Source organism: Manacus candei, unplaced genomic scaffold (genome assembly GCF_025592945.1).
Source record: "Manacus candei isolate 608988 ecotype Guabito, Panama unplaced genomic scaffold, ASM2559294v1 h1tg000017l, whole genome shotgun sequence".
NCBI lineage: Eukaryota > Metazoa > Chordata > Aves > Passeriformes > Pipridae > Manacus > Manacus candei.
The window spans coordinates 21742559-21760773 of record NW_026138065.1 but is presented as its reverse complement, the minus strand read 5'-3'; the positions used below and the strand labels follow the sequence as shown (position 1 = coordinate 21760773).

General features: G+C 35.5%; 1 protein-coding gene across 9 annotated transcripts in view; it reads left to right on the top strand.

Moving 5' to 3' along the window:
* USH2A (usherin) overlaps positions 1-18215 on the top strand; it is a 379342-nt gene that overhangs the window by 307169 nt on the left and 53958 nt on the right. For all 9 annotated transcript variants that reach the window (XR_007903998.1, XR_007903997.1, XM_051783908.1 and 6 more), the window contains 5 exons: positions 2904-3011; positions 3551-3734; positions 4481-4638; positions 11812-11970; positions 12612-12774. Coding sequence is in view for 7 of the 9 variants with exons in the window: in XM_051783908.1 (XP_051639868.1) it covers positions 2904-3011; positions 3551-3734; positions 4481-4638; positions 11812-11970; positions 12612-12774 (772 nt within the window). In the remaining 2 variants the exon portion in view is untranslated. The remainder of the gene's footprint in view (positions 1-2903; positions 3012-3550; positions 3735-4480; positions 4639-11811; positions 11971-12611; positions 12775-18215) is intronic.

The window sequence follows — 18215 nt, the reverse complement described above, 5'->3', positions numbered from 1 at the left end:
AATTTAGATAAAATCTACTGTGACTGCTTCATGTATGGCTAGAATTTCAGTTATCAGAATTTCACCAATAAATTTAGTGAAACCATGTGCTCTTTCTTTAATGCTCATTTTTCTCTTTAAAGTGTAGTTGTAAATGAGTATTGCTTTATTATGCATGTTTCCTTTAAAAGTGAACATGACTCCCTTTAGGGGAATTCAAGTAATTTGTTGCCACAGTAATCTTTTCTATCCTGAAATGTTAAATACTTGGCTTCCCTCCATGCCTTTGCCTCTCTCTAGTCTGCAAGTGTCATTTTCTCCCTCCTTACTTTTATACGCAGTGTTCAGATGATTTTTCTTCTCTTCCAGTTCATGATTAGGTTACAGCCAGGGCTGTCTCTTGGAGTCATCTCTTTATTTTCTCTCCTTCACATGTTGTTCAATTTGTTAAGCAGCCTGCATGTCTTCCATTCCATATTTACCTTTCTACAGAATTGTTGCTTCTTCTTTTACTCTGTTTGTTTGGAATATATTTTAATTAAAATATTTTGGTACTGGGTGTAAGCAAGGATTTGTTTATAAACAAATATATTGCCCAGACTTTTTTCTTGTTGCAGAATTGCATTGTTCTTGAAATAATTTCATTTAGACACAGGAGTTAAATCAAAAGTACGTTATTAAGGCCACAAAGCCATGGATTTAAAAAATGACCCACATAATACATATGAATTGACCTGTATAATCCTAATTCAGCTTCTTTCACACAAGCAATCTGCATTACACAGAAGTACAGTCATTTGTACATAGGGTTACTGCCTCTTTCAGGGAGGAATGAAATGAAGCTCCTGTATGGAGGACTGCTGCCTCAACTTTGGCTGTGTGTGGTAGATTTATTCCTTCTGGGAGTCTCAGTGTACATGGGCCTAATTCTGCATCTGCCCGGAGCTACATTTCCTTTCTGCTTGGCAGAAGTCAAGGAGGCATGAAAATTGGAACATGGAGCACAGCGAGGGAGGCAATAGGGATGGTGCCAACCCAGGGAGATCAAACATGAATCGCTGAGAGGCTGGTGGCAGGGGCCACCAAAGAGAATGGCAGGGCATTCATATTTGTTCAGGATGTGGTACTGAGTAAGGCACATCTCAAACTTTCATAGTTTGTCACAACCATGTCTTCTTCATTTTCTGGACACCCTACCCGAGACCCAGATTTCCTGAGCTCTCGGAGCTGCAGTTGAAGGCACCAGTTGTCCTTGGATATATGAAGTTTTGCATAACACCAGACATCCCAAATGGCCTTCTGGCAGGTCCAGGGAGATTTTTGTTTCTCTCAGTCTCTTTGAGTCAACATCCTGGTTCTGAGCGAGAAATCTTTCTGGTTTGTTTACAATTTTTTTGAGTCTGTGTGTTTTTTTGGTTGGTTGGTTGGATTTTTTTTTTTTGTTCTGGTACTGTATAAAGCCATTTGGAATGCTCAGCTGGTTGGTGTTAGTAAAGCATCTGTACAGTCTAGGGGTGGACACTGCAAGAAAAGTCTCCAATTACGTATAATTAGTTAGACCAGAGACCGCATGTTGGAGGCAGGTTTAGAAAGGACTGTGCTACAAAACCTGTGTACAAAAGGGGACCAAAACCTATTGTACAATGTCCTGGCACCGGGATTCTCTAGTTTATGAGTGTTCAGTTTTGCAATTTTAATATTTTCAAAGATTTTTTCTGTATAATTTCCTTCTTCTTCTCCTACTGTTTGTATCCTTTGCATCCAGGAACAGGAACTTTTTTTAAAGTATTATGAGGTGCTAACAAGAGGGTCCTTGAACATGCAAGAGAGAGGTTTTCAATGTTTGTGCCTGGTAATATCTTTAAGATCAATTTTGAGAAATACCCAAAAGAGTAGTTTAGCAAAGTTGCTGTATTCTGGGATGGAGCATGCTCTGTGAGACAGGCTGATCAGCAGTTAAAGCTGAGCTCTGAGGTGTTCAAGATAGGCTCATAGAGTCTGCATCTTTAACAGTTTAACTGTAAGAATCCTTTAATGGGTGCACAGAATTGACTGTACTAAAAGCTTAGTGTCTTAGCCAAATTATGAGTGCAGTTTTATGAGGAGTCCTGAAGTCAGATTCTTAAGCTGCAGGCAACTTGATGTCAAATCTGAAGTCATTGACACACAGCACAAGGATGTTTGAAAATTTCCAAGGAAAAGTTAAAGCAATATATTCTGTTTTAGTCTCATTCAAGGATTAGAATACGAGGTTTGAGCTGTAGAAAATAGTTTAAAAATTATAAGTAACTAAAATTAATATCTTGTAATGAGGGCTTGGTTGTCAGTCCAGCTTCTTAGTGCTTTATAGCATTGCTAGTAAAGTCTTGTAACATACTGGAAAAAAATAGAGTGGAAAAAGAATAAATAGAGGGTGGGAAAGGGGAAGGAGTATCTTTGGACTTGTTTGGAATATAGTAGAAGGTTACATGTACAAGTAAGAGAGTATTTAATTATATTCTCTTATTGTTGCAAATGTATTTGTAATAAATTTTCTAAACATTACAGGCTATTCAGCTTTTCAAGTCTGAAACTTTAAGAAATTACACTTTCAGGTGTTTATCTGTGCTGCAAGTGCCATCTAAGTTTTTTTGATTTTAGTTCAAATATGTCTATATGAGGGACATCCATAGATCCATTGCAGCACAGACAGACATTTAATCTGAATTGTTTTGTTGGGTCTTTTAAAGCAGTAGAGAATATATACCTAAATTATCAAGAATTCACCATTTTAGTATTGTTCAAATGTAATATAAGAATGGTTCCTATTTTGTTTGGCAAAAATACTAAAAGTTAACTTTAAGCCCAGTAACTTTCTGTGTAGTGATATAGTTCTTGTTAACTGATGTCAACATCTCAGCCTAATCTCTTTTTACTCTTTCTAGGTCTGCAACCATACACTAATTACAGCTTCATGCTTACTGCATGCACATCTGCTGGGTGTGCTTCTAGCCAACCACTTTCAGGTCAAACTTTACAAGCTGCTCCTCATGGTAAGGGAAAAAGACATTCTTATAGAACTGCAAAGAGATGGTCATACTGACTTGTATTTTCTGATGGTTTAACAAGATGCAGAACTCCACTATCATCCATCAAGCTATCATGTATAAATTTACACAAGAGGATCTATGTCTCTTGGAGTATCTGTATCTTACCACACTCTGTGTACTGACTGCCTGGCACTGCGTTTCTACTTTCTTTTTGTGAAAATTTCCCCAAGCTCCTCTTTAAGTTAACGAGGTTAAAATTAACAGATGCGTGTTTTTTAAAGCACAAATAAATATGCAGAGACAACTGGGCATATAAAGGCTGCAGCCTTTGGCCTTGTTCTCCATTAATCTCTACCTTGTCTAATTGGTTGCATTTGTTATAGGATAAATAGAGGAAATGTGTTAAATTCTGTCATTCTCCCTGGCAGTGTTTTATGTTTTCATTACATTGCTCAAAACAACAGCACAAACTGTGGGAAAGGAAAAAAACCCCTTTATGTTTCTGTCATAAAATTAAAATAGTGTCATTGTGATGTTAATAGGAGTATGGCCAAAACCTCATCATATCATAGTCAGCTCAACAGAAGTGGAAATGTACTGGAGTGAACCAGAGAAACCCAATGGACTCATTACTCATTATCGATTATTTCGTGATGGAGAGCAGATTTTCCTGGGTGGCAGTACAGACCTGAATTTCACAGATGTTAACCTGCAGCCCAATAGTAGGTAAGGCATGTTAAAGAGCACTCATAATAGCTGAAAGGCATTGAAAAACATACGGACCCGTGTTAGTGAGATGTACAAAATATAAGTTACTCTGAACAAAAGAAAACTCCCTTACAATATTACTTAATTATTGAAAATTGGTAGAGCACTTTTAAGGAGGCTTCCAAGTGTTGGAAAGACCTTAATCATTTTTCCTTTTCTGAGAATAGGTCATTCTGATTCAAAGAAGTGAAACTTTTAATTTTTTTTCTTGGCTGGTTGTTGGTAGCTCATTGGTGGTGGGGGGGGGTTTCTCAGGAAATATACTTCAGAAAATTTCAGGGTTTATGTGACAAACAGCCCTGCACATGGTATATAATGTTTCAGTGCATATTGAACATACAGGGTCAAAAGTGGCTGCTGATATTTTTATAGAGGTTATTCTGATATTGGTTTTGACACTTTTTGAGTCAATACTTCTCTCTCTTATATAAGCCAATGTGAATTTCTGTGTTAGTATTTACTATACTATTTAGTATTACTACTTTTATTTCAGTATTAGTATCTATGATTCTATCATAATTATTCTAAGTGGTTACTTTTCTCAAATTAAGAAAATTAAAGGTGAAAATCTTCACTAATGCAGTATTTGTAATACTCTTTGTATAGTCTATTCGCTTTAAATTGGTGAAAATGGAAATGTTCTGATACTGATATGCCTAAAGCTTCTAACCACAGTGTCTACTCATCTTTTTGTGTTTGTGCAGATATGTTTACCAGCTGGAAGCCAGCACTTGGGGCGGCAGCAACACCAGTGATAAATACATTATACAAACACCAGTAGGAACACCAGAGAAAATTCATGTCCCATATAATGTCACAGTAATTGATGCATATTCTATATTTCTAGCTTGGGATGTGCCAGGTAAAATCATATTTCTATGTAGTACTTTGTAGCAAAAGGAAAGGATGGAAAAATTAGTATAATCAGGTAGGCAGCTGAATCATTCTGATATTTTTGGTTTTCATATTTGGTGTTAGTGTTTGTATGATTTAAATAGCCAGTAATCTAAAGCTGCTGTATCCTACAGACATATTATTTTAATAATATTGACCTAGATACTTGACATGGGCATTGTGAGGTTTAGTTTACCAAAACCCTGTGTTTTAATTTGGTCTTGTAAACTATTTTTGAGTGCAAGTATTAAGGAAAGAACACAATTTCTCCTCTGTTCAGACTAACCTGACTTATCACCAGAGAAACCTGACAACATTTTAGGTTTTGTGACAAAGAGATCCTGTGCTAGTTTTGACCTGATTGAGTAAATTTTATTTGCCCAAGGACAATAGTGTTATATGGATCTGTTACCTTGCAGGATGGTGGGTCAGCAAAGGTCCAGAAATGTTTTTCCTCTAGTTACTCTTCTCCTGAACATGACCAGGTGGTCTTGGCCTGCCACAGAGGTAGGCTAAGAAGGAATAATTGAAAAATAGCATTTTTCTATATGAGAAACTGTGTTCTGTTTCACTAATATAGATTATAGCTTAAGCGATTGGTGTACTTTACTGATGTTTTAAAAATTATATGCTGTAGTTACTGTGGGACAATGAGAACATCGTAAATTAATAATTTTTTCTCTAGTTCATCTCTATCAAGGTGTCTACCAGTTTGTAGATATTAGGAATTTTTCAGTTAAAATGAGGTCATTTTTTTTTAGAAACCAGATGTTTGCATATTGCAATAATAACCACATGTGTTTTATCAATGAACTCATGGAATTTTTTAATGTCTCCTCTTTCTAATTGTTTAAGATGTTCTATCCTTGCATAGCAGTCACAGTAGAGTCAATTGGCATTAAAAATAAAGTCACCTAGAAAAAATATTTTGCCTTCAAGGCTGGGATCACAAGTATTGTTGCAGTGCTTAGCAGCATTCCCCCTACCCATTTAAGCAATGATTAATAAATCTATAATACCCTGAGCTGTCAATCTTTTAGTTTTCAGAAGCACAAAATCCATTATAGAAATGCTATAATATATGAAAAAGATTAAAATCTTAAATTAAACTTTTTCCCCTACTGCCTGAAAGGATTTAGAACCCAGCAGAAGGCAGGTGAATTCAAATGGCATATAATCTACAGTTGGCTTTATTGGAAAGTGACTCATGCTGTATTATAGTTTTGATAATAAATATAATTTAAGGTACAAAATATTCAGCAACATTTTAAATAGATTTAAAACATAAGAATGTACTGGAATAGCATATGCTTGTGAAGCATGGGATGTTTCCCAGAAAATCTTGTCCTTGTTCTAGACCTTTTCCAACTGCTTAAATTCCTGTTACTTGCACTAGGTTAGAAGCCTGCAAAGAGAATGAGGTATAATATAACATTTGGTTATATTGCAATCAAGATTATGCATACAAAGGTTCATGTATTCCTGAAATCACACAATGAGAGGGGTGAGGAGGAGGCTGGACATTATGGCTCTATAGAAGATGCAGGGTTGATGTCTGTAGGAATCATTCTCCTCAGTTGAGGAAGGCCCATGTCCTTCTTCCCAGATACTGAGATGCACCTTGAACACTTATGTCACTTCCATGGATATTTTATGACTTTACAGAATCACAGAATATACTGAGTTTAAAGGGACCCACAGGGATCATCAAGTCCTGGCCCTGCACAGGACCCTTTCTCTCTGCCTTCTTGTTATGGGGCCAATTATTTAAGTTTTTAAATATACATAAGGGATTGTTTTTCATACAGTGCCTCCGTTGGGTATTGTCCTGATTTTAGCTGCGATGGAGTTCACTTTCTTCCTAGTCAAGAAAATGACAGGAAAGCAAATCTTGCTATTCATTTTATTATAACACCTCAGGGCCGCTAGCTGATCTTACAGGAATGAAGAGTACTAACAGCAAGGGAATGTTACTGAAAGCTATTGATGCTACTAGTCCTACTAATGCTACTAAAAACTGTGTGAGGAAGCGTAGTTATATGCAGAAGAAATTAATTCCTGACCCTTCCCTGTATCCTGCTCAGTCTAATGATTTTTTTTCCCTAAAAGGAAGACTGTGGAAGGTGCAGGTGGAGGTTTAGTCTGTAAATTGTGATCTTTTGGAATGGCAGAGATCCTGTTAACATGTTCTATTCATACAGTTGTCTAGGGCCACATACATCCCCAGCTTTGTAGGATTAACCTAAAGAGTCTACAGCTTATTATCCTTGTTTATGTCATTGTGCACAGAGTAACTATTTTTTGCTGATTTATTTTTTTCTGTGAATGAATCCTTGTTTCACAATAGGCTATATTGAAATAATATAGGTTTTCCTTATAAACCCAGAATGCAGCTTTACTTATAAGGATTGTAAGGTTTGGCAGTCACTCTTGGATGAAACAGTTGTTTTCACTGGTATAGACTCCATGACAAAAAAGTGGTTTTAATTAACCAAGTTTTGATGAGAGGGTATTTGTTCATAGTGTCTTCCTGTCTATCGATATCAAGGATGCTTTGGCATTCTATTTTATCTGCTGTAATAAATTTGGTTCAAATAATCACCCTCAAGATTAATTATGGACACATCATATTGCACAGACCTTCCTGTTGAATGGTTTTAATTATAATGTTTCAGCATCTGTAATATATCTAAACCTTATGACTTTATAGATACGTAGCATTTCAAAACTCCTGACTTAGCTAAATAGCAAGGTGGCCCAGTAGTGGTTAAAGTGATGGATTCAGAAAAAAAAATATTTGACACACCTCACTCACTAGGGAAAATAGGACTTTATTTTCTGAAATAGGTATCCCATTATCTTGTGTTGCATTGCCTCAGTGCACAGACCTCAAATGTATGGTACATTTCACTGATACGCTATGGAAGGATATGTTACAATTATGGAACAACTATTAGTGCCACAGACAGAAGCAGAAAAGCTGAATGGAAAAAAAAAAAACACCACACAATTTCCCCAAGGTATATCCATAAATATTATTGATAGGTAGGCAGGTAGCCATCCTGCATTCTATCTCATTGACACCAACTCTGGTCCTCTAGGTGTCTTCAGTGCTGGTGATAACATGAAAGTTGAACATGCTCAAAAGAGGATCCTGTCCTCTGCTCCTAAGTTATTTGCTTCATATGTTAATGATCATCTGGATTAAAATGTCTTCTTCTTCATCATGCTGTAACACTCTATTCACCTCTGGGTCTGCTTATCAATTAGAAGGAAAGTTGTGTAACATCTGGATTCCTACTTTATTCTTGGGAACAAACATGGTAACTGAATGCCATTTATTTGTCACTTAGCTTGCTCAGCTAACCTGGTTCCTTCCTTATTGGTGGCCTAAAAAATCTGACTTTTGCTAAGCCAGTGTTACATTTTCTCATTTTTGTTTTCTTGTGTAAATTATTGTTTGTTCCACCTCCCTGTAAGACAAGCTTTTCAAGCTCAATATCCCCAGTTCTGCATCTTGAAACAGTCAGCATTCTCAGCTGTTATTTTTTTCATTCTTGTTGGGAATACTTGATACAACCAGATTGAGATGTCTGGATATTTGAAGCATAATGTAAATACTTGATTTCAGAAAGCCAAATAGATGGGTTTATTTTGTGAATTTAAATATTAAAATGTAAATTTAAAAGATATGGCATTTAATATTTTTTAGTATTTTTTTGCTTTAAGTGAAACAGTTTAACTATTTTGCTCTAATTGTGATTGGGTTTCACATCATAGTGAACAATTTTTCAGCAACTGATTTCAAACAGATTTTTGGTGACCAGTCTGTAAAAAACTGGCTTTTTCCCTCCAGTTCAGCATCTTGTGCTGCAAATGCTATTTTTGACCTACCCTAGTTTTGAAGTACACAAAGCCGTCAAACCTAATTTGCAGAGTTTTGCACAGAATTGTCCATTAAATGTTATCCAAATATGCCCACAAAAACCCAAGGTTTCATTTGATTGATTTATCCCATTGCAAAATGTGCACCTGCTGTGAAATGAAGTCACAGAGAAAAAAAAAGTGGAATAATTTAACTTTTTTATTTGTTAAGATAATCAGGGGGTTTCTGATTACATCTTAACTTCATAAATGTTAAATAACCTATCAGCATCTAGTTGTTGTAAATTATGAAAAAGAGTATTGCTGGGAATATTAACCAACTAAATCCTTGTTCTTTAGTGAACATGAAAATGTGTTATGGCAGGTTGTCATTGTGCTCATGGTAACTTTGACACCAAATAACAAAACTGCCATTTGCACTTAGGGTAAATTGGTTCACTTGTGCTTTTATGGTTCCTTTTATTCTGACATGAATTTATGAACTCTGGAACTAACCAAGTCGTGTGGTTTCCCAGCTGACTTTAACAAATATGCCTATTTCGTTTCTTTCAGTCATCAGAGCACACAAGGTAGTAGTTTCAGACTGGCTGCAGATGCTGAAGGCTGTTCTAAAAGAAAGGAGTTTTTTTACAAGTTTCTGTGTTGTAAGAGTGTATCTTATAACTTTTCAGATGAAAAAGTGATCCTTTGATTTTAGTATTCAATGAATTTGATCAAATTGTAGGAGGATTTCCATTTGATATTGGAATTTTTTGGGGATATTTATTTGATTTTATTTACAATTTCATTTTAACTTTTTGAGGATATTTTTTTCTTGAGCATATTTATTATTGGTATAATTACAAATATAGTGCAACATTTAGCAGAATTTTAAGATTTTGGGTTTCAGTTGTGGCTTGGGGTTTTTTTAATGGTTTCTAATGTGGCCTGAACATTGTCCAACATTGTCAGATAGGTCAACTACTTTGAAATAAGTGTCCTGTGCTGCATACCGATGGCTGGATTCTGCTGTCCTTGTTTGTATTTAATCTTTCTTGGGAAATCAAGCATTCTGAATAGTTTCAATTTCAAAGGTTTCTGGTGAATTTTGCTTAGATTAAATTCCCTGATCAGATGCATAAAACTGAATTGTATGTCACTTCCATAAGAGAGTGGGTTTTTCTGGCTGAAATATCTGACAGGACTGGAGAAGAAGGGGACCTTAACTAGGAGGTTAAAAAAAGTTTCTATTTGATATACTGTCTACCATTTCAAACTCTTACTTCCAGATATTCTGTTGTATCTTTTACAGGCCCTCCAGTTATAGGGGGGAAAATAACAGTAGTAGTAGTAGTAGTAGTAATAAAAATAATAATTACTAATATATACTTAGTAGTAGTAATAAAAATAATAATTACTAATATATACTCAATTACTAGCAAAATTACACAATACACACTCAAGTGCACTCCTCTGGAGCATTTCATCTTCCATACATCAGGCAAAAAATAATTTTCTTCTTTGCAGAAACAATCTACTTCAAGATCACCTCCTAGAGTTTTACTCTGTAACATCCTGCTTGCTTTTAAAAGTTGTATTTTATTATTCCATTCTTAATTATTAGATCTTGATGTTTTTCTTGTAAAAAAAAGGAAAATTTTACAGGGGAATTTTTGCATTTTTCGTCTCCTTCTCCCTTCACCTCTTCCAACAACATCTTTGTTCTTCCCGTAAGCTGAGCAGTTAAATAAGATTGAAGCCATGCCTCTACTTTGGGGCTATTTTTTCAGCTTTTTAGTGTAGTGACATTTTCTTTGTCTAGCATCTAGTCAGGCATAGCAAGTTATTTCTTTGGGATTTTTATATCCTCTTTTTCTTATAAGAATTTTAAAAACTTGGTATTTCAAAGATTCTTCTGGTCTTGCAAAGATCAGTTGTTTATAGTGCCACAAATAAACTTGAAATCTCTGATTTCTTGTAAACTTTTTTTTTTAGTCAACGTGCATATTCACATACATACTTAGCTAAAAAAATCCATCTAAAAGGTGCACAACAGTAGAAAAAATGCTATTTGTAGCTTCAGGGTAGTAGTATCAATGTAGATAATTTATCAGAAAAAGACCCAAAATGCAATTAAGAGAAAAAGTTGTTTTCCAGAGTTACAAATGGAAAGATTTTCAAGGTCTGGACAACTCTCAGAAGTGCTCATAGGCATGTGGTCCTTGGTGCAGTCACAAAGACATCTCTATGACATCTAAAATATGTGTTATGTGTAAAGAGAAATGTGCCTTTACTAATCAGATACATCTTGACTCATTTCAGAAGGCAACCTTGTCTAGTTTGTATTTTGTTTTTTCTTAAGACTGTTCCTTACATGACTGCAGAATGAAGGAAATACATATAACAGACACTCTTGTTTGGTCATTCTCTTGGCTTTATGAAACTGATGCTGTCTCAGTAGAGCAGTCTAGAGTGGACAAAAAATAAAAAACCTACAGCCCATTTCCTAATTACAAAAAAAAAACCCAACCCAACTCAACCCAACCAACCAAAACCCTAGAGAAGTCATGTGGAAGAAGACAAGAGAAGATCCAGGAATCATTCTGATGGGATGGCATATGGCTTAGCTTGTTCTTTTGAAGAAACAGTTTTTTCAGCTTCTCAACGAAACTGGAAAATTAGGAACTGACAGCACTGGAATAGGAATAGATGGGGAAAATGTTTGAATTGAAATAGTAAAAACTGAGGGTTTTTTAAACAAAACCAGTTTGTGTTTACATCAGTTAAAATTACATGTTTCTTGGCTCAAGCTATTGTATTGTACTTTACTGGTGAAGCAGGCTAAGAACCTACACTCAGCTACTGCTCTTGGGCTAAAAAGGGATAATTTGCTGAATGGTTGCAATTCCCTTTTTTGATCATATGACTATTCAAACAGCAGTGCTTGATAGCTGTTACTCCTCCAAAATAAATAAAAGCTGCCTGGTTCCAAGTCAAAAGGTCACTCTTCCCAGAAGTAGCAATTGCAACACAGGCATTGACTGAATTGAATTTTGGTTTTTAACTAAGAACTGTAATGTCTGTCTTCCAGTTATAATCTGCAGATGGATCTGTTTCAGTTTATGTTTAAATGATTGTAGTTTTCAAGAGAGGCAGTAGGAAAACCTCCAGGGGGGTCTTACATTTAAAATTGCATATGATGAATGACTCTTTGAAGTTGTCCTGCACTGTTGTTAGTATTTCAGATAATCACCAGTTCTTCTCTGTTTCACAACAGGGATATTCATTGTCAATGTGCCTTTGGAATACAACATCTTGCTAAATGCGAGCAGTCCTGCTCTACTGGTGAAGCCAGTAGGACGTGCACATTTTGCCTTTGTTGATGGCCTAGATCCCTACACTCTGTATGAGATAAGAATACAAGCATGCCAAAATGGTAAGACATTTTTAAAGAATCACCTACGTGACTGGAAGGGAATGGAGATTTTCCAGATGGTTTCAACTCAGCAAAACAGATGAAATCTTATTTTTATATTAGAGTCAAATGTTTGCCCAGTAAAAAGAAAGCCCAGCACTGGATAAATCGTTAGATATTTCTCCATGATATATCACGAATATTTTAAATGGAGATTTAAAAGGTGTATTTCAGGTTATATGTGCTACTTTATTAAAAGCTTTTTACAAGCAACTTAAAAATTTTTGAAAATGGATATACAGAACTGAATCAGTTATGTAACTACTCACCTGCAAGACTTGGTAATCATAAAGACAGGAGAGAGGAGCCCAAAAATTGCAAAATTCCTTGAATTTAATGGAAATTTTCAAATCCTGGTGAAATAAGTATTTCTAAAATGACGTTTTCTAACCAATAAGCTCCTCACCTGCACTGGTGAAAATCAAGAGTAATTCATCAGTAGAGCTGTGGTAATTTAAATAAGTATTTAAAAATGAAATGAGGTGAAATAAGGCACCATTTCATCATGAGCTTCTTTATTTGACATTCATTTGCTTTCACTGTATTTTTTTTTGTTCTTGAGGACAAAGCTCCCATCACTATGCAAACTTCTGTTTTTGTAGGTGGCTGTGGAGTGGGTGGTCAAATATATTCAAGAACTGCTGAAGCACCTCCTAGAGAATTGAGCCCACCTATTGTTAAAGCAATCGGATCTGCACTCATAGAATTGAAATGGATACCACCTAAGAAACCAAATGGCATCATTACTAACTACTTTATTTACAGGTATATGACTTTATCACCTCAGATTCTTAGTCTTACTTAATGGTTCCTTTCTTTATTCCTTGAAACACTAGGAGGTGAAAAAGATGTGGAACTATATGAAAAAATATGTATTACCTTTCAAATACTAAGGTAAGATTCTGATCTATGAATGGCCAAGTTGAGAGTATGAGCTCAGAAAACAATCACCTTCCTGAACTGCAAATAACAAAAAGCGTGTGAAAATATATTTTTTAAAAATTCAAAGGAACAAAAAACCTTACAAAAATTTGTAAGATAGATACTCATACTGTGTTTACCCAAACTACTAGGCACAAACTTCAATCCTCTCTGATAGACAGTTGAGAATTTTGGAATGGAAACAGGAGTAATTCACCACTTCTGAGACTTTTAAAAGCAGAAAAAGGTATCTAGATTCCTAAAACAGATCAATTTTCCAGTTTATGTTCCTGCTTGTAAATAAGTCATCTGGACAGTGATTACACTGCACCTATTTATATTCCTTGGTGTTTGTATTCCTCTACCCTGTCTAGGTTGTTGACTGACAGATCCTCACTTCCTATGAGGAGTCTCCTAAGGTCTGTGTGAAGATTTTTCTATATAGATAACTGTGTTTAGGGCAGTATTAAACTAGTAGAGTGCCAATGTCTACTGTGCCCATTGACCCTTTGTTAAAAGCTTGCTGAAGCAACCTTCTTGAATAGCTTCAGGAGTCAGAGAATATAAAATTCGAGCCATATATTGGAGAAGAATTTAAACACTGAAGTTCCTGGGTTTTCCAGCTCTAAGTATGTGGAGCAAACACATGCTGGGCTGATCTTAGCATTCCACAAAGAATTTGGGACTTTTTATTACATTAGAGGTGTGACTGAGAAGACATGGAATCAAATTACTGTTTGGAATCCTCAGTGATAATTATTATAAATTCATTTTTGCCTTAAACATGTTAGTAGTCTCTAAGAATTCCTACTGTCTTGAAATATCCTTTTGTTTGCCTTTTTTTTAATTATCTGAACAAAACACCCAAGTCCCTCCCCTGGAATAAAGTGTGTGTTATAGCCCAAGACATGTCTTCAGTCTGTTGGTTTTGTAAATAAAGCTGATGATTACCGCTGCTATTCCATGGCAACCATAGAAAGGGAAAACAGGAAATATAATGCAGAAAGCCTGCTTCAGTGAAAAATACTGTAAATTGAATTTGACAGCATTTGATGGCATTTGATTATTCTAGTCACAGCCAAACAATGATATAAAGAGTAATATGAAACAGAATGTGTTACTGCCTAGCAGACTCAAAAGCAATAAACCTTCCTCCAATGTGACACAATCACTTCACAATCATAATTGTAGCCTGTTTGATACCTCTGAGTACAGCAGAAGGGCACTGACTGACATAGATACATTTTGTTTTTTATTTAAAGTGAAATGAAAATGGCGCACTGGGGCTCCAGATACAATCGGTATATTCACCTACATAGGCATGAATCACTTGGCAGTTATTTCAGCTGAAGTTTAAATGTGCTTAGACAACAACAATATCAAATCTTTCTCAGATAGCTGCAAAAAAATCAGAAATGGGATGTAAGCACATAGTTCTTTTTCATTTTGTAGCCACACATAGCCTTACATTGTTATAGCAGCAAGACTGCAGTATTTCTATGGGAGGTTATGGCATGTAATTTCTTCTTCATCATGTGCCTCTTCCTTACTGCATCACCACCAAAATAAATTCATTTAACTCAAAACCTGGAATGCTTGGGGAGCTAGTGTGTGTGCAGATCTTTGCATTAAAATGGCAGGACTCTTTCTTTCCTCTAGCATATAAAAGCACTTGCAAGTTTGCAGCCATTTTGCTAGAAACCAAAAAATTGAAATGTTATTTTATGAGAAAAGAGATGGTGATATTTTATCTTTGATTAATATAGCAGTTTTAAACACATATCTGAGGCTTTAAAACTTTTTTAGCAAGGACCACAACTTAGAAGGGATTGTGAATGAGAAAAGATCTGATTCATGAGATAACCACCTAATCTACTTCTTTTCCCATTCCTATGACATAACATCTCTGTGACAGCCACAGAAGTTGCTAGTCTGGAAAAATAGTATTATGAAAATAAATGATGTATTTCTTACTGTACTTTAATAAGATATAAGTCACATCAGGAACTGCTCTCTGTTGACCACCAGCGTTAACTGTGTAGGAGGCACATGAGATGGCTCTTAAAAAATACTGCCTGTAAAATTTTAAGCATTTTTGTTTGTAACTTGCTTAAAGGAGTGTCTGTATTTCTGTCAAACCGTCTATGTCATGATCAATAAGATTATATTATTTAGTATATATTTGTGAGATTGAAATGTAGCTGTCATTAGCTGAGCAGTCCTGATGGTAAGTGTAGCAGAAAAATCAACAGGCAGTTTAAGACAGAAGACATGTCTCAATGGCTGTTGACTGTTGTGACTTGCAACAGGCTTCTATACTGACTCTTTATGAGTAATTCATTGCTTAACTGTGTATCCTTAACCATGAATTGCACCCAAAACAGCTTCCAAGGAACATATGTTACTGGATGGTTTAATATAAGAATCCCTATGTCATTGAATACTGGACTCCTGAAGGGTTTCATTTATGCCTGTAATTGATACAATACCCAATCTAAACTAGCATATTACATGCAATAATTCCTTTTGTTCATTTGTTTACTTCAAAACTTATATTAAAAAAATGTACCCCAAAACATAAAAGCTACGTTAGTATAGATTTATATGAGTGATCAGTGAGGCTTCTTTGCTTAATTAAATGTAAAACTGTAGAGGGGGGACATTGCTGATGTTGCGTTGTTCCACCACGTTTGACAGGGTGTTTCCCCAGTCACTTGAATTTCACCCCAAGACTTACCAGTGTTCCTAGAAATAACTCACTCTGGTAAGGAAAGCAGCAGGCACTGCTAAAACGTGTAGTTTTGTTGTATGGCAGAAGGTAAACTTGTGAAGAATAATCCTGGTTTGACCTGCGAGACCTCAGGGATTCACTGTCTCCTCACACGTGAGGAGGCTGAGGGGTGAGCGTTGCAGTCGGTGTCGCTGCAGTCGTTGGTGTGCAGCTCTGTAGTTAGCTGTCACAAAGAAGATCCTGTTCTCCTTCTCATGTCATCCTGCTCAGATTGGCAGTGGGGCAGGGAGAATTTGCCCTTATAAAAATAACTATCTGAGCATCTTTAAAATGAATGTAAGCAGCAAATCAGACTATGCAGATTAAGAGGCAGCTTCCAGCTCTTGGAAATGTTATTCTCCTTTGCAGCTCATTGTACATAAGAAACACTTCCAGTTAAATGAGCAGCTGAATCTTAAATCTTAAGACGACTGAAATGATTACAGACTGTTCAACCACTTCTGTTCAAAGTTTATTCATACATGAAGATATTCTGGTTTTTAGCACTACAGATGGGACCATTTACCTAACCATAAGTTTCATTCATTAAATATTCAGCAGTAATAAGATCTAAATACTTAACCAGGCTACATTGTACAGATTTGCCTGTGGATGAGCTTACAGCTGGTGGCATATTTGATCTTTCAGTGTGGAAAAAACTGTTTATCACAGAGTTTAGAATATTTATAAAACATAAATTTGTGTATTCATTTAAGGGCCATACTGCTCGGTCAGCAAGACATATTAAATGTGACTTTATTGCACTAAAACATACTCTCCCATATTTACAGAGGTTTTTTTGGGCATGTTTTTGAGAACACAGAGGTGCAGGAGGAAGGTATAGTATTTCAAAATTATGTGTCTTACATTGCATCAGTTAACAGCATCCAGGGGAGAGTTCTGCATAAATCTTAATTTGCCCTTATAATAGAGTACAGGAAATTGTATTAAAAACTGCTGGTGGAATGTTGGAGACAATGGGAAATTTTGGACCCCAGCTCTTACAGAGAGACTGAGAATTCCTAGGGAATCTTTCTTGCTTCTTCTACTTGCCATTCTTCGCCCAGTTCTGCCAACCAACCCTCAGTATCAACACACAACTTGCCTATTTCACTACACTAGTGATATTGTACCTCAAAACTCTTCATTTAAAAAAAAATCACACTTCAACCCTTATAAACAAAACAGTGTCCATATAGTCTGCTTATCTCAGAATTTAGCAAAAATTATTTAGCTTCATATAAGAAAGTAATGTCTTTGTGCATGCCTTATATGTTCATATACAGAAAGGATGAATAAGCAGCTGTGTACAGACATGCATTTGTTATAGTCTTCATATTTGCATGTTAATACCTGGGACTAACAAGCAGCTAAGACTATCAGTTCTAAAAAATTGTTGCAATTTGAATTTTTAAATTATTTCCTGATTTGATCTAACAAAATCAAATTCAACAGAATTTTTTGAAACACAGATTTTCTCTTGCCAAAGAAATGTTCTTCAGCTTCTGTGTGTGTGTAGTGAACATGACACCCAGTAACCAGACAAACCAATTTTACTTCTGCAAATTTACCCTACTTGCACTAAAAGTGGCAGATAATCTAATTTGGTTTTTTGGTTTTGGCATGGAGGGCAAAAGTGCTTTTACATTCTGCAAAGGCCAAGGCTTCTGTGAAGAGTAGGAGAAATACTTAAATTCATGTGCAGTACAGCACAACCGTCATTGAGATTTATCACACTGTTTAAATGTAACCAACTTAATTTCACACAAACATTTTTATGCCAAGTGAAAGAATTGATTTGATAACTCTGTTTTGAAGATGAGTGCTTGGCTTATTAAAACTGTTGTAAATTATATAGTAGAAGAGGCCATATTACAAAGGGGCTTAGGATCATCTGTAGTCATAACCCTGTATATACTTATATATGTGTACATATGTGTGTGTGTATACATAGACGTATATATATGTATATATATGTACAAAAATAAAACCCCATTTTGCCAAAAGCCTATACAGTAAACTGTCCTCATATATCTTTAGTTTGCATTTTTAAACAAAAACAGCATTGGAAAAAATATGTAGTTTATTACAGAAAACTCTACTACTGATATTTTAATGAGGTTTTGTGGTGGAGCTGCAAATTCAGCTAAGTCTATGCACAAGGGATTACTTATTCCTTTTGCAAGAAAAAATGGGATATTTATTGTGAGCAAACCAGAATTTGAAAGTGCACAGCTTTATTTTTGAGGGCATGATAGAATATTTATCCCTTGTTCACTAGGTAATATTTTTCTCAGTAAATTGGTCATAAATTTTCCATAAATGAGGGATTCTGAGGTGAGTACCTCCATAAATAGTTTGATTTTCAGAAATGTTGAAAACTTGCACCCATATTGCAATTCAAGTCATTACTTAGCAACTACATACGTATTTAAAATTTCACGTTCTAATTTATGAAAGTCTTATTTGTGATGTGTTCTATCCTAGAAGGACAATATGCTATTGTGTTGTTACT